Genomic DNA, 22,039 nt, shown 5'->3' with positions numbered 1-22,039 from the left:
GATAAAATAATTGATAAAATGATAAAGAAAAAGTCTCCACAAGCATCCTAATAAATAATTAAGAGTCATGGGTCACATAAGAGTTAAGAATTTGCAGCTCACCTGAAGTGAACTGTTCCATAGCATTCACAGGAGGAGAAGTCACTTTCTCACAGAGATGGTTCCATAGTATGCATGGCCTCTGCTATTATTTGGAGGATTAGGGCTTCTTTTCTTACCTAACCAATCTAGTCATCTTTTAAGATGCCAAGAAGTATTTCTGCTTAGATATATACCCTTTCTGTTTGCATTAGTGAGTCTATACTAAGGTTAATATGCCAGAGGAATGTAAAAATCTCCAGTAGCAATGCTGTTTTCCTTTAATGGCTTTGTTCAAGGGATGAAGACTTTTTTGTGGCGTGATGAAATGTTTGGTCTCCTGGTGTGTTTTCTCCACATGTTTGGAAATCACGTATTTTTCTGAAAGCTGGTAATCATCAACATCTTATCGGCACTGGTGTCATTCTTTTAGCTATGTTATAATGAAGATACTTTAGTAGTATTGATAACTGAGGATCTTAAACTGAATGAAAAGTATTTTTGACCCTTTGTGGACAGGGGTGCTCTCAAACTACAAACAAAATGATAGTTAAGTCGCATTATTAAAATGGATTTTAACAGATTCCAGGAGGTAGGAACATTAAGATAATTCATGTGACTTCAAAGGTAAGATCTTTGTGAACAGCATGTCACAATTTCCTAAGAGTGAAATTTTGAGCTCCCTCTACCAGAACCTTGTTTAACTGTTTCTTTTCTCCATGACACCTTTCCTATTGTGTGTGATTATATGTAGGTCAGATACCAGTGGCTTGAGAGTAAAGTCTGGGTGCTGTTCTGAAAACTGGATTAAATCTGGTCCCCATGTGATGCAGGTAAAACTTCTATGAAAATATCAGTATGGCAACACTGATGGAACAAAATTTTAATTGAAATGATCTTTGGGTTCTATTTCTGTAGATCTAATATTAGTATTTCTCTTTTCTATTTTCTTGCTAATGTACTTGAAAGGGTTTTTCAACAATTTTATAAACCAGTCTTCCTTCCTAAGAAATTATGACAATTTTCTGTTACTTTCCCTTAAAGTCTACACTTTGTGCACCAATGAACTGAGCCTTGATTTACACATTATGGTGAGCTTTTACATCCGAAACATATTTATTCTTTTGAAACTTTAATTATTTGGCAAGTATTTAAGTGTTGGGGAGGTTGAAGAGACCTAAACACGAAATTAACAGAGGACTCAACTACAATCCACAGAGGAAATAATCAAATAAGCTGCTATTTTAAACAATGTAAGCAAATAGGAGGAAGGAAGGGATTATTTCAGAACACAAATATTCACCGGCAAGAAATTAACCGAAGTAGTAACGCTTAAAAAACTGGAAGGTTAGTAGTTAAATCTTTGAAAAATAAGAAAAGCAACTCAAGTCACTCTTATGACTGTATTATTTAAAGAAATATATCTGTATCAATCCTGAGAGGAGAGGATGTACGCTCAAAAGTGGGAGTCAAGATTTAAAAATAAGGAGAAGGAGGCTAAAATTCTAAGGAAAAATAAATATAGGATCATGCATCAAGAAGCCTTGAAATAGCAAAAAGGTTTCAATCAAAACGTAGTCGTTAAATGTTAAAAAGAGGAGGGGGGGGGAATTGTCGCTGCGGGGTATCATCTTCCACTGCCTGTAAGGGAAGGATGGAGTGGTGATACGCGGGAGCCGGCGGAAGACCGGATGTTTCACTGTCCCAGAAAGGGCCCCCTGTCCTCACACCGGCACCGCGAGCGGTCCTCTGGGGAAGCAAGCCTTTCTGATCTTTCCATTTCCCTGCACCATCCTAAAAGCACAGTCCCGCTGGGACCCCGGTTCATCCCAATTCTGAAGGAAACCGTTAGAGAGGCCAATCTCTGCCCTGAAGTTGAAAATAAACTTCCTCCGTCCCTCGAAAACCCCAGCCCTCTCAGCTCATTCTTAAAGGAGTCCAAGTTTGGCCCTGAACACCCTCCAGTTCTGTTCATCCCAGCAGCCCTCGTCCTAAAAAGGCCACAGCGTGGCTCGGGGTCGCCCGCCCGCCAGCCAGGCGATCAAAGCACCACGGCCTTAGGGAAAGCGGCAGCAGGCGCGCGCCGCGAAGCCCCGCCCCCAGCGAGTGTGGCGGAAGTGGCTGGCTCGGGAAAGGGGACCGCGCGCCACCTGGCCGAGCGCGCATGCGCCAGCGCCCGCGCCGAGAGTGGTGGGGGCGATCGTAGCCCTCCCTCCTCCACCTCCGCCACCCCCGCCCCACAGTGAGAATCGGGCTCACGCCATCTTGCCCCCCCCCACCCCGACCACGTCCCTGCCGAACCACCCTTTCCCTTTCGACACTTTCAGCCCCCCACCCCGCCCTTTTCCAAGCGTGTCCCGGGCCGCCGCCGCAGAAACCGCACCATCTCTAACCCCACATTCTCCACGCGGGACGCGCAGCCGTGTCTACAAGTGTTCTTAGAGCAGAGGTTGTAGGGGGCATCGGGGGCGGGACGGGGGAGGACGGGGGAGAGGGCTGGGGTCGCGAGGGGCGCCGAGCCCACGTGTCTGGGCCCCGCCCCGGCCCCTGTCCCCGGGGGGCGGCCGCGGGGGGTCCCGGGCGTTCGTGCCGGAGGCCGGGGGTAGAGCCAAAGCAGCTTCTCCAGAGCAGCCGGCCCCGCGAGGCGCCCGGGTTCCCCCGCGGAGTGTGGAGTTGGCCTTGACTCCTCCCCGTTGGCGGGTGGGCGTGGGGCCAGGGGAGTTGGGCGGGCGAGTGAGAGCGGGTACCGCTGGGTGTGTTAAGCACCTTCCGGCTGTCATCTAGGCCGCGTTTAGGGGGAAAGAATTCTTAAAAGAGGAAATTGTTGCTTTATGGGCGAGGTGGAAGAAGAGTTAGGTAGTGTTAGAAGAAGTATAGCATCCTGGAAAAGGAAAAGACTGACTCCCTCCTCTCTGGGGTGAGCCCACATCTGTGATCCCTGGGGAAATTATTTAGCGTGTTTTTGGCTGGGTGTTTTGGTCTGTCAAATGGGGGTAGTAGTAACCTAGCTCAGAAATGTGAAGATTAGATGAGATAATACAGGTTAAATGCTTATTGCAAGCTCTGAGCACTGATCAATTACCTGTTAATTACCTGCCATTTTTATCTCTGTTTTAAGGAATTCAGAATGACTGTGACCTGGCTAAGTGAAAAAATGAAACTGGCCTCGGTTTATAGGGGGCAGTGGGATGTAATATGTGGCGCTCAGAGGCGTTCCTGGAAATGTGTTATTAATGTACAGGGGAATAAATGAGCTTAACTCCGTGAGATTATAAGACTTTAAGCTACCAATATTTCCTTGCAAAGAAATGATGATGGATTTATTTGGGAGGGGAAGATCTAGAGTCTTAGTGTATGTGAGGGACAGAACTTTGGAAATAGAATTAAATTCGTCTATGAAGATTTACTTGAAGACCAAATTGAGTACCGAACTCGTGGAATTTCTGGTGTATGTTTGAGAGAGGATGGATTTGACTGTTATTCCTGATAGTTACTATTTTGCAAAAATAAAGTGCCCTTTAGTGTGCTATTGCGCATTTCTTGTCTCTGGGAACATTCAAGAAAAGATCTAGAGCAGCCCTGTCCAGTGGAACTTCCTGTCGTTATGGAAATATTGTATAATCTCTGCTGTCCTAATATGGTACCCACTAGACACAAGTGGCTCTTAAGTACTTGAAGTATGGCTGGTGCACTTAGGAATTTAATTTTTAATTTTATTTAAATTAATTGATGTCGGGAAGATCCCCTGGAGAAGGAAATGGCAACCCCCTGCAGTATTCTTCTCTGGAAAATCCCATGGACAGAGGAGTCTGGAAGGCTGCAGTCCATGGAGTTGCGAAAGAATCCAACAGGACCTAGCAACTAAGCAAACAATTAATTGAAATATAAATAGCGGCTTGTGGCTAGTGGCTGCCTTGTTGGACAGCATAGGTCTAGAATCCAGGCCTTGAGACCTTTTCCAATTCTTGATTTGGTTGAATTTTAAGTTGGAGAAGCCAGTTCTTAGAACATTTGTTGCCTTAGGGAATCATAATTACATTCAAATAATACCTTTCATTCAAATACTGTAGTTCAAAGCTTGGGTCTGTTAATACTTATTTACAGCTTGCAAATTAAAGCAAAGCATTCTTTTGACTCCTAGGTTGTACAGCTAATGCCAGATTCATCTGGAGATTAAGTGGAGTTTCCTTTAACCATTATTGTACTGTATTGTGACTGGGTGTCCACTATCTTTTATCACTTCAGTTAGTTTTCAGTGAAAACTTTTCAACTCTTTCATTCCTAAAGTTTTTTGTTTGAAAGATGGTGTTTTTCATTAACTTTTTATATAAGAAATAATTTGATAAATTATAATAGTAAACTTTGAGCATTGGGCCATTGCAATAGTTTTGTGGTTATTGGTATTCAAAACTCTTGAAGAGATAAGCCTGAAATTTGACAGTATTTTTCAAGGATTCTTTCTTTGAAATAAATTTTTTTTTTCAAGCAAATGTTTATAAAGTTAAGTTTTGAAGAAAACCTTAAAAAAACCCCCACTTTATTTATAGATAACACAGCCTCAACTATGGCCTGGTGTCTGTAGAGTGGTACCCTTCGTCTCAAGGCTGATGATTATCCTTAGATCTGGGACAAAAACTTGAAGCTCGTAAATAAAGCATATACAGAGAATACACCGTAACATACAAATCAAATGGATTGCTGTTATGTAGGGTGACTGTATACCCTGCCTTTTTGTGTCAGTCATGGTTTAGAGCCTGTTTGTCTCAGCATAATTATTAATAGGGATCCTGTCATTTAAAAAAATGTTCCAGTTGGGTCCACATAATAATATGGTCACCCTCCTTTTAAACTTGTTGAAATTTGGAGTATATGATTTTAGGAGGAGTAAATGTACTGTGGCTTCAGAAATGTACTCACTTTAAAGTAGTGACAGATATTGCTTATGTGCATGAATAACACATGAGCTGTCTAGAATAAGGCCAGCAAGTGACCTGTCTGCTTAAGCCACTGATCATTAAAAATTTCTACTTTTACCAGTATAATTGGCTAGCAATCTTGGGTACTTTGATTGTTGGTTTTCTCTAAAAAAATATTTTGTTGTAAAATCTGCAAAGAAAGCTGGACCATGCCAGTCAAATCAGAACATTGAGTATTCTTGTTATACCTGTTTTACTTTATGGTGAAATTGAGCAATGAAATTAGAAATCTGCTTACCGCATTAAAGACTAGTTTCACTTAAATAGTAAAGAATAATAATTCAATCTAATGCATTATTGTATTAATTGAATTTATAGTGTAGTGGATTAAAATACTTATATTGAGAGTCAAACACATTTGGTTTGCTTCCTCACTGCTGAGGGTTAAATGCAGTAACCGGTGTGATGTGTTGGGTGCAGGGCTGGGTGCAGCAAAGCACAGAAGTAAGTACTCAGCAAGTATTAGCTGCTCTAGCCTTAAGTTGATCGAGTAATGGATCTGGAGATGCATTTTGGATTAGTTTTAACTAATGTCAAAATCCAGGTATACACCTTTTCTGCCCTATGATTTCAGTTGAGGTGTTTAACTTTTCTGAGTCTCGATTTCTTCATCAGTAAAATAGAATTAGGGCTTCCCTGGTGGCTCAGACTGTAAAGTGTCTGCCTGCAATGCAGGAGACCCGGGTTCGATTCCTGGGTGGGGAAGATCCCCTGGAGAAGGAAATGGCAACCCACTCCAGCATTCTTGCCTGGAAAATCCCATGGACGGAGGAGCCTGATAGGCTACAGTCCATGGGGTCACAGAGAGTCAGACACGACTGAGCGAATTCACTTCAACCTTAACCTACCTCCTCACAGGATTACTGGAGGCTTCAGATGAGAACTGGGTAGATTGTTGTCTTGTCTTTCAGATGTTAATTTAACTGGTTTAGTCTCAACTGGTCTGCCTCCTACCTCCAGTAAAGACTGACCTTAAATCTGCAAAAACTGCATGTATTTTAATTTGTGAATCAGCACATACATAAGATCATTCTCTTTTACAAATAATACTGTAAGTCCCAGCAGTGGTGCTTAATTGATCTGTTTCCAGTATATTCCCTGCACAAAACAACTCTATACTAACTGCTAAGGGAAAAACCAGTGTTTTCATGGGCACTTCGTGTGTTCCAAACTAATGCTCTATCTTATTTATCCAAAGATGTCATTCCCACTTAATAGGTGGTACTGATGAGTCTTTACTTTCTGGAATGGATATGTAAGATTCTTTGTTTACACTGCTGCCTCTGATAATATCTGACTAATAGTGGATATTGAAGTTTAAGTTTATGAATATGAAAATAACATTCTGTCTGGCATATAGTATGTATTAGTTGCTGAAAAACTGTTGTGTTCCTTGAATTTTCACAGGGCAGTAAATATGTGAACTTTTAAAATTATAAAATATACAAATATACATTACTTAAAAAGCTTAAAGTATACTTTTGCTATTTCAAATGCTGTAGAGGTTTTTTGACTGAATCCTTTATGTTTCACTTTTTTTTTATATTAATTTGTTTCTGAATCTTTCAAAGACTACTCCTAAGCATAGTATTCTTTCTCTGAGGATATACATGTTTAATAGTAGTACTTTGGGATATGTTTTCAAGAAACTGTACTTTTGCTTGGGTTCATAATCATTGTCATCATCATGATGAACTAAGTATTTCTAGGTAGCAGGCACTGTCCTTAGTGCTTTGTGTACATTACTTGATGTCACCTATGAGAGGAGTATTTTTGATCTCCTTTTTAAAGATGAGGGAACTGAGGCAGGGAGGTGATGTGACTTGCCCAAGGTCACCTGGTAAGTGTTAGAGCTTGTATTTGAACTCCAGAGCCCAGCTTTTTACCTGCTAAACCGTGAGTTGGCATAGACAGATACTTCACAACAAAGTTCACTATGACAGACACATTGTGGAGGACTTGTGAGTTAATTATAACCAGCTTTTATTTGTGTGATCCTTGTGGGATAGTAGAAAGAACTCTGGACCAGAAGTCAGGGGACCTCAGTTTTAATCCCAGCTGTATCGCTAAATAGTGATGTGTCCTTGGGCAGTTCAAGAAACCCCTCTGGACTTCAGTATCCTCACCTGAAAAACGAGGGATTTGGATGAAATTAGTGATTTTCAAACTGTAGTTCTGAACCTCCGATGTCTTTGGTCCCCCCTCCCGACAGTCCATGGTGTTGCCAAGAGTCAGACTCGACTGAGCAACTAACACTTTCACTTTTTTTTTTCATCTGCCAGTGTGCATAGTTATATTTTGCCCATTATAGTTATGGTTGTTTATCTGTTTGCCTAAGGTTTACTTTTAAGCAAAGAATTCCTGAACTTAATTTTTAAAGTTGTCAGTCTCTAAGAAAACTTAATGACACGTCCCTTGGTACTGCTTCTCAGTAATTCCTATTTTAGTGTGTTAAAACTAAGGCACTAAGGTAGAAGATGGGTGAACTTTTGTATGTATGTAGGTGGACTGGATATTGCGGGTTATTTAAGATCAGAGCGCTTTTCTGTGTGTTAGATTTGTGGCCTCTGCCCAGTGCTTTTGCTCTTAACCTTCTTTGTTAGTTGGGGGGGAATCATGCCTAATAGGAAGGTTTTGAACAAATGTGAGCTAATACAGGTGAAAGATCCTTTATAAATTCCGAAATGCTTATGCAAACTCATCTCTTTTTTACATGCCTCCAGAAAATGTCCCCCTCCTTTTTCTGTTTAGTCACGTTAAGTGTGTTTTTAACCACATGAGATATTTTATTGAATTGTTTGTACTTAATATGGACTTCTCATAAGATTTAATATTTTTAAAATGTGAGTCTGGGCTGGAAGAGAATCTTGATGTTTAAGAGATCTCCTTTTTTGACATCCTTGTCAAATATACTTACTTCTTATTATTAGAAGTATAATTGATTCCAAATTTTTGCACATATCTGGAAAGTTAACCATTGTCACTCAATTGTGTATTATTTTATGTAGAAACAAGTGTTTTTGATATGGGAAAAGTGAGCTTGCCATTTTGTCAGGGTTTGGATGTCACGTATTTTAGGATGATCTGACAGGCAGATTGGCTGTGCGTAAGAAACATTTTTGCAAAAATAAAAATTTTTTTGAATCTCTTTTAAGAGTTAATACTTAAGAAACTCAATATTTCTTAAGGAGAGTACTGTATATGAAAACATATGGGGAAAAAAAAAAGAAAGCGCATGGAGTAGAAACCTACATTAATATGAAACTAAAGAAAAAATATAATAATAGAACTTCGCCTGTCTCTGACCAGTGTGACACAGCTTCTTTGTCAGTAGGTTAAAAAAAAATTGCTCAGGTAGCCAACTGAGATATATAAACGTAGTTTATAATCTGTCTAGAGGGAATTTTCATACTTTACAAGTGTTTTGATATTTTCAATTCAAGTGTATTTTTTGAGTGCTCATATGTTGTAGCCACTGTCTTCTTTACAATACTCCTCTGAGACAAATTATTCTTGACATATCAAGAAACTAAATGAGAGATTAGTTAACTTGTTACCAAGTTCTAGTATGTATTAACTTGAATTGGGGTGTGTATAAATATATTGGAATTACTATTGTGTTATCCCCAACTAGACATAGAAGTTTTAAAATTTTGCACATTTTAATTTGCTTTTTAATTTTTTTATATTCTCAGTGATTGATAATTTGGTATTCTTTTTCACAGCAGGAGGAAATTTATATCATGATATAACTTGAGCTTTTTTTTTTTTTAAGCAATAAAGCTGAAATGTAGTGTGTAATAGTGTTGGTTTAACCATAATCTCTTCCTGCCTTTGGAGTTCTATGAAAATGAAAATGTTCTGATTATAACAGAACATTATTACTTTATATTATTTGGGATTATTACTTTATATTATGTGGGATGCTCAGATTATGAATGATTGAAATTGAGACTCTTAGATGCTCAGAATCAGTACAGAGGTCTGCTGAATTAATTGTTCTCAAGAGTGAAACAAAAAATTCTGCTATCTTTTAATAGATGGCTAGACTGATGGATTTCACAATCCAGAGTTTGACATTGTTTTGAGAGTGTTTTAACTAGTAATAAAGTTTTCAACTCTGAGGTATTTTAAGCTAAAGATGTTTCATGGTATTTCTTTGGTCATTTAGTCACTAAAAATATGAGCTATAAATAAAAACTGAGTAACAGTTTCATTACATTTTTGCTTAATTCACATTTGTGATGTATAACTTTACTACATTAAAAAAATTTTTTTGTCATGATATTTTCTAAGAAAAGGGGTATATCCTTAAATTCCATTATTTTTATTAAAATATACCAGTTTTTCTACTCTGGAACAGAATTTTACAGATGTGATATAATATTGGCTATTGGCTTAATGATCAGGTTTAAATATAAGTATTAATCAGTGATGAACTTATTCCTTGAGTTCACATTTAAACTGTGGCATGTTGAAATAATCTAGGTCTCCATCTGCACATCTGAATTCATTTTGTAAAATATGGCAAACAGCTGCATTTCAATTGAAAGCTAAAACAACTGTAGGACATTAACCCATTGAGAAGATTACAGTAGGTTTTCAGTTCCATGTTAACTATATTTATTAGAGAAAATTGACTTGAGTGCTTCTGCTTTTAACCGACATTTATTTTTTTTAATGTCTGGGAGATAGGAAATAAAGCATTGGAATGATAGGACTTTGATGTGTTAAAAAGTTAATGTCTAAAGAAGTTAATTATCTCTATCATCAAACAAAATGTGGGCACAGGAAATAATTTTAAAGATTCTAATGCACTATCAGCTCATTATGTCAAGAAAAATGTTATCCACCTGTTTGATTTAAGAATTAAATAACTTGACTGTGAAAGGATGATCATGGTTATAATAAACTAGAATTGGGACCTTTTCCCTCTTACTAATAAATACTCTTGATATGAAACATTTGCAGTAGGGGCACAATCTAAGAAAGCTGGAGTTTTGCTATGAAGTTACTTTCTGAAATGTCTCCTCTTCAGAGAGTGTTAAAGCAAGGTGACTGGATTTGCAAAATGAAAATTACTCTGGCAGTATCTCAGGAGAGTCCCACAGAATGGCATGCCCTCAGATCTGACTTGAGTCAGCCTAAATCATAACTGCTTTTGGAGGGTGGGGTTAACACGTAATCTTTAACATCTTCTCCAGGATGTCATATCGCTTGTCAGTTTCTCTTGGGACAAGTGGAAACATTTTCTAGGTTCAGTAGGATAGCCAAGTTCCTCTTTTAATCAATGTGTCCTGATTCTGTAGGACTGTTCCTGGAAGTACTTGCTTTCCTGTCTTATTTTTCCCCAGTCTTGGACTGATGATAAAATAATTTAAAAAAAAAAACTGAGTTCCAAATGGTGTTTCCTCTTTCTCTCTAATACTTGTAAAAAAAAAAAAAAGTACTTATCCCCCCCTCCCCCCTCCCACCAGAAGTCTTTGTGAACAAACAGGACAAATTTAGGCTTAAAAAGATTGATGGTTTTTCATAGCATTAGCTTCTTTAGTTTAGAATTTTGGTTTTCAGGCTCAGTTTGAGTGAAACCTTTTCCTTTCTGTTTCTCTGCTCTTACATTCTCTGTCAAATGAATTTTGCCTGGCCCTTAGGCCCCTCTGATTAGAGAGGGGGTTATGTTGGCAGAGAGTTGGTCCTGCCACAGAATGATATTGGGATGTTCCAGATCTGGCTACCCAGCTATAATTAGGCTTGCCTTAAGTCTCTGTCCTTTTGCCTTATCAGAAGCTTCATATGTGGCCCATCTCAGACAGTAGTTTGTAGTAGTTAATTTTTTGAGCTTTCACTCATGGAAGTGAAAGTGAAGATTGCTCAGTCACATCTGACTCTTTGTGACCCCATGGACTATACAGTCCATGGAATTCTCCAGGCCAGAATACTGGAGTGGGTAGCCGTTCCCTTCTCTGCGGCATCTCCCCAGCCCAGGGATCGAACCCAGGTCTCTTGCATTGCAGGCAGATTCTTGACCTTCTGAACCACAAGGGAAGCCCACTCTCTTTCACTCCTGGGGCTCCGACTTTCCATCTCAGCCATCAGTGAGTGACTGGTTCAGGCTTCCTTGATCAATTTTAGTCTCTGTTGCCCACCAAAGTGGTCAGGTTAGAGGATGTATTAAGAAATACATTTGACAGCAGTATGGAGAGTGAATTGAGATGCAAGAAAGAAGCTATAAATAGAACTCAACAAGAAAGGGAGGAGGTAGAAACATAAAGTAGAATTTATTTGACTTCTTAGCAAATTTTAGGGTGCAGGAGAAGGGATCAAAGATGACGACTTGAGATTTTGAGCCAGGCTGACTAGTAGCAGCACTGATGTCAGTGTGAAAACAGAACTTATTTTATAAGGAAACTGATGAATATTTGTTGAATTATATTGAGGTCTTCTAGTGAAAAGATTCAAGTTACTTAAACTTTGTGATGGTGAAGTAAGGATAATCTAAATTTGTCATATAAAAGTTCTTAGCATGTCAAGAAAGGGAGAATTCTTGAGTTCTTTCTGTTTACAATAGTTAACATTGTATACTGACTGCTCAGAACTGTTCTGGATGCTTTGTTCATGTTAGTTCATTTAATCCTTACAACAACCCTGATAATTGTAATCCTTACAATTATCATTACCATTTTACAGATGAGGTAACTGAGGTATAAAGAAATGAAGGAACTTGCCCCAAGTGCTAGTGAAGTGGTGGAGCTAGGCTTCTAACCTTGGCGGTCTGACTCTTAACTCCTCGTTATTTTTATTATACTTAACATTTCCTAGTACTGCTTAATTTTATTATATATTTTAGATTTGTTAATTCTTCTTTAACTCTGCAAACTATTTTTTAAAGAAAGTCATAGTATTGAAAAATTTATATAAACCTAAAATATTAACTAACATTTGTTGAGCACTTACTGTGTCCTTGAGATAAAAGCCAAGGCTTTTATCTACTTTTATTACTTAAATGTTATTTTCACTAATTCTTATTTATGGGACTGCCACATACAGTAAATAAAATGGTATATATTAGGATTGGCATCTAATTTTTCCCATTATGCATCAGCTTAATTTTATTGGGAAAAGAAATCACATTTTAAATTGGTGAGTATTATTTAACCATAAGACTATAACATATCGCAATGCTAATTTCTGATCTACTATTCAGCTTTATTTCTATTATTTGTATTTTTGGCTGTGGTTCAAATGGGAATTAGGTCATGTTTTGGTTTTGTAATTTTGTATCTTACAGCTGTGCAACTTTTTCTTTAAATAAAATGTTACTTGAAACCCCAATATATAAAATAGAAAGATCAGAGTTCTTGTGTTCAGGATGGACAGTGAGAGCTCACTGAAACTGGAAACTTACTGAAATATTGCCAGGGAATCTTAGGGCTCCCTGGGACACATTTTGAAAACCACTGAGCTCTATGAAAATACTTTAATGAGTATATTTCTCCCAATACTTACTGTAAAATATGTAATGAAAAGTTTTTCACACAAGCAATTTTTTGATACCATATTTGACTAAGCAGTTTTCTACCTTGCCTTTATTTGATTTTAATAAAGAACAAGTATGGATAAATCAGATTTTTACATAAGGCAAATCAGAATTTAAAAAATTTCTGTCGTTTTTGAAGTAATTTATAATTGCTTCCATTTTCTATGCATTTACTTATAGCTAAATACATTTTGTAAGCTGGGTTCTCTTTTTTATTTAGATGAATAATACTGCAGCCAGCCCCATGTCTGCTGCCCCTTCAAGCAGTGGAAGAAGCACAGGGAAGTCAATAAGCTTCACCGCAGAATTGCAGAGTATGATGTGAGTATGGCTGTATGTCTCACTTACTACTCTTTTAAGTTTGTTCATGTTGACAGGAGACAGCAGAAATACCAAGACTTATAAAAGTTAACTTGAAAATTTGTACTTAAGTAAAAAAATGAAATAGTCTGATAACATTTTAAATAGCCATGTAGAGAAGGGGCAAATTGGTTAAAAATGCAACAGTGATACTGTATTCCAAAAGTATTGGTTCATCTTCATAAAAGAATGAATACTCATGTAGACATTTGTGCCCTAATTATTATCTACCCAGATTTGTATTATGGATGGTTTATGGTATTTTAGATTTAGAAAATTTTGACATTGAGTATATTCTTAGATAGTGGGGAATATTTTCACAGAGTTCTCAAGTTTTTCTCAAATGTCAGTCATCATAATTCCATGAGCCTCATTTGGTTTTCAGTTTTGATAATATTTCTGTGTTTCAGAACTGGAGAAAAAACTTGGGACATTTAAAAAACACATTATTTCTTTTTTCAGATATTGCGTATTCATTAAGATTTCTTTCCTAAGGCTCTTTTCAGCTTGATTTCTGGCTTCTTTCATTGAGACTGCATAACTTGATCTGATGAGAGGTAGCAGATTTATTAGAAATGTCTGCTGGCGCATATTAGCTTTTCTTTATTATTGGTTCAGGAGACAATTTTCTGCATATGGGGGACAGCACATTAGAGCTCTTCTTTTCCTGTGGCTACATTATTCATGACATACCCAGCAATTTTAAAAGAATGTTTCTGTTTAAGTGGGTGTATATTGATAGTCTTCATAGTGGATTAACTCCCGTGTGTGATGATTATCCTTCAGAAGAAAAATGAGTTTGAGCATGTATCTAATAGTTGCTTGGTAAACATACTTTAAACAGCATTGGAAACATTCAAGTCATAGGTTCTCAAGCTTTGGTCTTGGGATCCTTTTAAACTCTCAGTTATTGAAGACCTTAAGCAGTGTTTGTCTATTATTATTTATTGCTTAGAGTTTAAAACTAATGAAAATGATTCATGTGAAAAACAATAAGCCTATGATATGTTAACGAAAGTAATATATACCCTATAAAATAATTATATTCTAAAACCAAAAATTGGTAACACATTTTGTTAGGTAAGATAAGACTAAATTAAATGTATTAATTTAGGAGTTGTAGGAAGTTAGGCTGTCTTTTAAATTATGGAGACTTGTAAGGGCTTATGCATGTATACACTTTGTGTATTTAAAGATTTTAGCTATAGTTTTGGGGCTTCCCTCATAGCTCAGTTGGTAAAGAATCTTCCTGCAATGCAGGAGACCCGGGTTCGATTCCTGGGTCAGGAAGATTTCCCCTGGAGAAGGAAATGGCAACCCACTCCAGTATTCTTGCCTGGAAAATCCCATGGACAGAGGAGCCTGGCAGACTACAGTCCATGGGGTTGCAAGAGTCAAACATGACTTAGTGACTAAACCAGTGACTAAACCATAGTAGCTTTATGCTAAAATTTTATGTTGTACTGTTAATTATGTTTAAAAACTACTAAACATGTTTTAGAATGTTTATAATATAAAGCAAGGAAATTCATTTTCCTGTAGAGCCAGTTCATTAATTTACTCTGTAATTCTAAAAACTTTTAATTTTGAAAATTTCAAACTCATAAAATCATTGGAATAGTATAGTGAACTCCATACATCTATCCTCAGACTAACAGTAATTGTGTTTTGCCAGTCTTCTTTAACCTTTTTCCCTACTCCTCACATTTTAAAAATGAAATTATTTTAAAGCAACTCTAAGCTATCATATTTCAAATTTGGTATTATTGATTAAAACAGTGTATTTATTTTTAGGTGAAAAAACATGCTTTATAGCTGAGGTCAGGAAACTATAGCCATAGACTGGCTGCTTGTTTTCAAAAATGAGATTTTATTGGACCACAGTCACAGACATTGTTTGTCTATTATCTGTTGCTTCTTTCATGCTTCGTGGCGGAGTTGAGTATTTGTGACAGACACCATATGGCCTGTAAAGCTGAAAATATTTACTCTGTGGCCCTTTACAGAAAGTTTGACGACCTCTGATCTGTAAAAACAGCTTTCTGTAAGAAGAAAGCCGTATTTCCTTTTGTCATTTATACTTAAAAGAGGTTCTACTTAGTGCATTGCATAGACTGTAGGCCGTTTAAGAAAACTGAGAAAAAAAGAAAATAAAAGCTAAATTCAGCACTTTCTTATTAAATACTTTTGCAAAGATCTTCCCAACTAATGTGCTTAAGCTGGATTCAGAATGCAAAAGTTATTGTTGGCCACAGCTTTGGAAGAAATGTACATTTTCCTTCTATTTCAGACCTCATAGAGAAGCTACTCCTAACAGTTACATTCATCATTTATAGTCTGAAGTTATTTTTTTCTTCTTATGAATTGCTTCATAGAACAGGAAAATGGGGCCAAGATTAGGGGAATCCTTTTTTAATTTACCAATATTTTCTGATAGCATAATGTTTTCAGGCTTTTGATTATATAAAATTAGAATCAATATGCATTTGATCCTTGCTTATGTGATTTTAAATAAGAAAATGAAGCCTTAAGTCTCTGTGTTTATTTCATGTTGTAGGAATTTGATTCTGTGAATCTTTACTTTTTTTCCTCTGCATTTTCACAGTTCTTCTAAGCCAGTGTGTATTGTGTTGCTTCTTTTAATCCTCTCCAGCTACTGTCTTCCCCAACCATTCACCAGGAATGAGCTGTTTTTTCTTGACTGCATGACCTCTAAATAAGTAACAATATTGTAGTGTCATTTCCAGGGAATGGCTTCACTGAAAGGTGTTTAGTTGTCTGGCACAAATGGAATTGTCAGGATCTGCTATTAAATACAGAGCTGGCAGTTGGTCTGTCTTCCTATTAGAGGCTTGATAGGACTGACCATATTTTGGGTTTGGGTGAGAAATACTTTGAGTGCAGCATTCTCTAGAACATGCTTCTACAGATTTTAAACAAAAGTATTGGCAGTCAAACAGTTCCTGGGGGGTTGGACAGCAGCTTTACCTTACCTATGCTTGTAACTTAACACTTGCTCTTTGCTCCTTATCACAGCTTTTTGAATAATACATTCTAGAAAGGGTTCAGAGGCTTTTCATTTAAAGTTATTGAACTCAAGTAGCCTGTAAATTAGAAAGTAAAATCTTTTCAACCCATATTGCAGGTATTTTGAATGACTTATTAAATAAATTAATTTAAACACACTTCAAGGAATCTTCATTTTTTCTTCCTTATTTTACTCTCATAAATTTCTTTGCTTGGTTATATTGTACTCTTGCAGGTTTATAGGCCTGGTGATAATGTCAGGTTTCATTGCTTGGTAGCATTTAGTAATTCTCATGTGACCAAATTAAAAAAAAAAGGATTTTGTTTGCATGCTACTTATATTTTCTAAGAACTCTTCCAAGTGAAATTTCATCCTTATCTAAACTCCACAGGGTGAAAAAAGTCTTTTCTAAATCAGAGTTTTCTTTATAGACAATGAAATTCACTCTTTTACTTGTACTATTCTGCAAATTTTGCATTTTGTTTTAAAAAAGCAACATTATTGAGCCCTTGTATGGCAAAACCTGAATGCCTTGGAGATAGTGTAGCAATAGAAAGGGTTGTGGAGGTGAATGAATGTCACATGATAGGATGTGAAAAATTCCATGGTAATACAAAGTGGGGAGTGATGATCTGAGTGTAGTCTTCCTGACTTTAGGTCTGTACTCCTGACTGCTTTCTGGAACATCCGTTAAGTATTCTGTTAGTAGCTCAAACTTAGCGTGTCCAAAAATGAACGAGTAGTTTTCTCAGTAAGATTTGCTTCTTCTCTTGGGAATTTTGGGATAAATAGCAATAGCCATATATACATTGCTACACTAGAGTAAGGGCGCAGTTGTGTATGTGGAATGGTATCATTTGGCTATTATATAACATTAAGAAATGAGTTGGGAAAGAATGTGTTCCTCGTTCTATCCATACCTTAATCTGCCTATCAAGGGATCTAACATATAAATATATGAATTGATAATTGATATGTATTAAACATATCAATTTTGGAGAAGGAAATGGCAACCCACTCCAGTACTCTTGCCTGGAGAATCCCAGGGACGGAGGAGCTTGGTGGGCTGCCGTCTATGGGGTCACAGAGTCGGACACGACTGAAGCGACTTAGCAGCAGTAGCAGTAGCAGCATGTGTTAAACGGCCACAGGGTTCCTTCAAACACTGAGTTTCCCTGGTGTATTTAAGTTTTTCAGGAGGCTGGAGCAAAGAAATTCTTACTCGTGATAAGTGGTAACATTAATACTATTAATATTACAGTTTCAGAGATGCTTTAATAAGGCCAATGATAATAGCAAATGCTGCTGTGTGTACCAGGCATTCTCCTGAGCACTTCCACATACCATTTCATTTACTTCTCACACAACCCTTTGAGGACAAGTGTTGTTCCCTTTTATAGATGAGGAAACTTGAGACACAGGTGTTTGTAACACCGAAAATTGCCATTGTAGCAAGTGGTAAAACCTTGGTTTGAAACAGGAAGTCTAACTCTAGAGTCCATGCTCTTAACAAATTACGCTAAACTACATTTCAACTAATAAAACTTATTTTGATTTACAAAATTTAGTTTGCAAATGAACTTTTACCAACTTATGTGTGACTAGTGTGGTATAAGAAAGAAATAATGGGAAAGGTGAGTAATTGGTTACTGTTATTTGTGATGAGGTCTAATTCTTATAATAAATATTGGATTAATTTGTATTTTCATATTATAGCATTTGTTTCAATTTGTTTCAATTTCTTATGTCTAACCACCAGATCTTTTTAAGCAAGGCCATATCAGAACCAATAAAAAGTATAATTTTTCATAGAAACTTAATACTTATGTACTCCTTACTGGATGCTTATATGTGTGATATTTCATAATTTTGAATTTAAACATGGCCATAGTGTTGAGTAGTTAAATATCTGTCCTACTTTTGTATTTTGTCACTATTAAATGATTTATTTTAATTCTTGATATTTAAATTTCATTAAAGTAAACGCATAACTTATCTTTGTACTTTCTGTGAAATTCATCAGTTTGGAATGCTTTAAGATATACACTAGTTTATAAATATAAGAATAATGAATATTTTCAAATTGTAACCTAAAATTGGTCATAATCTTTCCTGAAAGTGAGAAAATGTGCAAAAATTGATTGAGAACATAAAAGCACTGTGAAGCTGAAGGTTGTTTATACTTTTTTTCCTTTTAGAAATGAAATAAGGTAATGGTTAAATTGCTCAATCCAATTGAGTTAAGTACTTGCACTGAAAAAGCATATCATTTTATAAATGTAACAAAATACAGTTTTGAATTTGTATTTAAATATCATCAATTATTTCATGAAAAGAAGATAGCTAGGCCTTTTATTTTAAGATACATAATTACTAGAGGGAAAAAATTCTGTTCAGTCTTAGAAATTAATTCTTGAAATTCAGGGAGATAAGAGTCATTTAATAATTCTGTGATGAAAATCCTCGGGCCTGTGGGGAAGAATTCATGGATTTGTCATTCTGAGACTGTAGTACTGTGTGAGTGCAGTTACTAATGCTGGTCAGTGGGAACACCTGTTCTGAACTATTTTGATGGCAGCTGCTGCTGCTGCTGCTAAGTCACTTCAGTCGTGTCCAACTCTGTGTGACTCCATAGGCGGCAGCCCACCAGGCTCCCCCGTCCCTGGGATTCTCCAGGCAAGAACACTGGAGTGGGTTGCCATTTCCTTCTCCAGTGCATGAAAGTGAAAAGTGAAAGGGAAGTAGCTCAGTCGTGTCCGACTCTTCACGACCCTGTGGACCCGTAGCCTACCAGGCTTCTCTGTCCGTGGGATTTTCCATGCAAGAGTACTGGAGTGGGGTGCCATTGCCTTCTCTGTTGATGGCAGCACCAGGACCTAACTGATTGATGGTTATTTATTGACTTGCTTACCTTTCATGTTAATATTCATACATTCTACTGTGCTCTTGAGTGCTTCCCTCAAGAGTTATGTAGTATATGGCTTTTGTGTAGTAGTAGCTGAAAACTTCTGAATTCTGAAATACTGCTTTCAGACAAGGCATTGTAGACTTGTATCTACCTTATACAGTTTATATGAAAATTAAGTGAGGTACTGAGTCAGAGCACATGAAAAACACTGGCCCATGTTTATTGTTCCTGGCACATGAGAAACAATTTCCTGTTAGTACTTATCATCACTGTACTTAAAAGAATGATTATCATCAACCCGTTGATTTAGGAAGTTTATAAAAATTTTTCAGGTGTAGGGAGAAAGGTTTGTAGTTTTATGGAGAAAATTTTTATAATTATAGAGAAAAAATTAATTTGTCTATATTATATAGCATGCTGTCCAGGAGAACTTTCTGTAGTGATGGAAATTTCTGTTTCTGTACTCGCCAGTAGATAGCCACTCACCACAGGTACCTTTTGAGTACATTAACTGAGCAAGACGACTGAGCTACAGAATTCAGAGCAAGTGAATTCTGCTCTTTGTTTTAATTAGTTTAAATTTAAATAATTACATGTAGTAAATGGCTCCCATTTTGGACAATACAGAAGAAATATGGAAAATAAATACATGAAATACTTCTTTTCTAGTATGCTTATATTTTTGTTGAAATTGGAAAAATACATTTTACATGTTACATTATTTTGTTTTGTATTTACTCTTAACGCTGACATCCATTAACTTTTTACTCCTCCCTTTTTTGGGTTGTCATTGTCTAACAGTTTTTCAGTGATTTGGGGATGTTAATTTTTGGTTACTTTGACAGGTCAGATTTGATGAGGAGGTTTAATATTACTTTCGTGTTCTGTTTTGTAGGCAGTCTGGATAATACTGAATATTAAAAATGTTCTTCTGTGAATTTACTTAATATATTTATATTTAGTCTTTCTGAAAATCCTGTGATTATTGGTGATTATTGTTCTGAGTATATTATATTGCACTTAATTGTCATGCCAGTTGTGTAACTGAGTGTGTAACAGCATTGTGAGTTTTGGGTGCTTGTTTTCATGTACCTGGATTTGCAAAACTTTTGGTTAGGTATATAAAATTGAGCAGTATGTCGCATAGCATTCTGTCAGTTCATTATTTTTATTTTAAATATGCTGAGATTTTGAAAACTTATTTTTAAGTGTATGAAGGTCAAAATTAATCGTTGAAAAAGATACTCAATAAAAATGGATTTGTAAATGCTGAAAATATATTAGAGAGTGGTTACTAATTTTGGGTAGGAAATTAAAATTTTTTTACCTATGATTATATGTTTCCTCCTTACAAGAAATTCTGTTGATACAGAATTTAAACAACTCATTATATGATATCTAGTATGTTTTTAATCCTCTTTTATTGGACCATTTGGTTATTTCCAATTTTTATACCGCTATTGAAAATGATGTAATGGAAGCTTAATATCTTATATAAAAGTCTTAGAAGAAGATTTTTTTCTGAGTCTAAAAGCTTTTTTGATAGTAATTTCTAAATTTATCCTCCAGGGAAACTGGACTTTTTACATGTCTACCAACAGTTATGAGAGTACCCCTCTCCATCTCTGACATTTTCACAGTAAAAACATTGTGCTTTTCTTTTAACTATTTTACATAATAACTTTCCTTTGACTACTGAGTTTGGAATTATTTTGGCCATTTGTATTTCTTCATTTGTGGGTGTCTGTTCACAATCTGAGCACAGTTTTACTGACTTCTCATTTTTCCTCCCATTGTTTATTATTATGGGCTTTTAATATATTGAAGACATAAAGCCATTATTGATCATAATATAGAAGTCTCCCCACAGCCCCCCATACCCTTCATCTTTTGGTTTCCATCAGGTTTATTTCTTTTTAATCTGTTTGTTTTCATTTTCAGTGTGGTTAGATCTGCCTTTATTTTATTACTTCACTTTGACAGAAAGTCTTACCCACAACTTTTGTACAAATCATCATGTACTTTTCATGTTTCAGGCTTTTAGTTTCTACAGCTTAATATTTAATCCATAATTTTGTCGTACAGTGCCAGGGAGGGTTCTGAGTCAAAACAGTTTTTACTTTAAGTTCTCTTGCCAGTGGTCTCACCACCACAAATATATAAACCTCCCTTTTCTCTCAGAATTGAAATGCTACCTTTATCAGATAATGAGTTATTATTTTTGAGTTTTCTGCTTTGTCTATCGAATTGTCTCTTCTTTTGCCAGTACTACATTACTTTAGTTATTATAGCTTCTCAATATGTTTTAATGTTTGGTATTACAGTTCAGGGTCACTTGCATAACTTCTCTTTTTAAAATATTTCTTGTCTCTTTTCCTATTTTTATTCTTCCAGATGAATTTTAAGGGATCATTTTATCAAGTTCCAAAGCAAATTCTAAGTGCAAATTTTAAGCAGTTTCGTTTTTCTTTTCTTTTTATGCTTTCTGCTGTATACTCAAATTTCAGACATTGGTCTGTGTGATTTATTTTAAAGTCAATTAATGAAATAATTTTACTTTTAGAAATTTTATTTGAAACAACGCTGGGTAGAAACTGACTACCGAGTGACTTGGTTAACTATTGTGCCATTAGAGATGCTGAAGAACTGTTTCCTTTAGTGTTGGTTTTACTTGCGTGAATGTAGAATTGTGCTGTGTCTGCAGTGTGTAACAATCAGCCAGACTGTCGCCTCGATTTTCAATTGTACAATTATTGTCTTGGGTGAAGAGCATGATTGGAAACAAAAGACTAGCTTACAACTGTATTCTATTAGAATTAAAAACCAAGGCATCTATGCCATATATATCATAGAGAATAAATATATTTAGTATATTTATTTTATAAATACATGAGGTAATCCAAGTGATAAAATGGATTTTATTTAGACCATTTTAATGAAAATATTTCTATAGTAAGGTTATTATAGCATGTTTATGATTATGTACAGATGGAATACCAGGTACAATTTGAACTTTTTTTTTTAAACTGAAATTTCATTATAAAATATATCAGGTGTTACAGTCCACTTGGACCATTGTGATGCCCTAGGATACCATTGAGGCATAAAGTGTAGTTTGCTCCTGTGATCGACAGTCCTACTTTGATCTGCTA

General features: G+C 36.3%; 1 protein-coding gene and 1 long non-coding RNA gene across 18 annotated transcripts in view; one reads left to right on the top strand and one right to left on the bottom strand.

The window, feature by feature from the left end:
- Positions 1 to 2,214: 2,214 nt before the first annotated feature.
- Positions 2,215 to 22,039, top strand: part of SUPT3H (SPT3 homolog, SAGA and STAGA complex component) — a 398,481-nt gene continuing 378,656 nt past the window's right edge. For 8 of the 17 annotated variants that reach the window (XR_011251087.1, XR_011251089.1, XR_011251088.1 and 5 more), the window contains exons 1-2: positions 2,220 to 2,527; positions 12,812 to 12,912. Coding sequence is in view for 6 of the 17 variants with exons in the window: in XM_069562673.1 (XP_069418774.1) it covers positions 12,812 to 12,912 (101 nt within the window). In the remaining 11 variants the exon portion in view is untranslated. Of the gene's footprint in view, positions 2,528 to 2,792; positions 2,996 to 12,811; positions 12,913 to 22,039 lie in introns of those variants that run through there. The other 9 variants (XR_011251092.1, XM_069562683.1, XM_069562679.1 and 6 more) reach the window with 6 other exon arrangements.
- Positions 7,003 to 22,039, bottom strand: part of LOC138425073 (uncharacterized) — a 41,179-nt gene continuing 26,142 nt past the window's right edge. The window contains exon 2 of the long non-coding RNA XR_011251093.1: positions 7,003 to 7,180. This is a non-coding gene — a long non-coding RNA (uncharacterized lncRNA). The remainder of the gene's footprint in view (positions 7,181 to 22,039) is intronic.

The sequence above is a fragment of the Ovis canadensis genome, chromosome 20 (assembly GCF_042477335.2).
Source record: "Ovis canadensis isolate MfBH-ARS-UI-01 breed Bighorn chromosome 20, ARS-UI_OviCan_v2, whole genome shotgun sequence".
In the NCBI taxonomy this organism is placed as follows: domain Eukaryota; kingdom Metazoa; phylum Chordata; class Mammalia; order Artiodactyla; family Bovidae; genus Ovis; species Ovis canadensis.
Note: the sequence above shows the minus strand (reverse complement) of the source record. Positions and strands in the feature narration are given on the sequence as shown.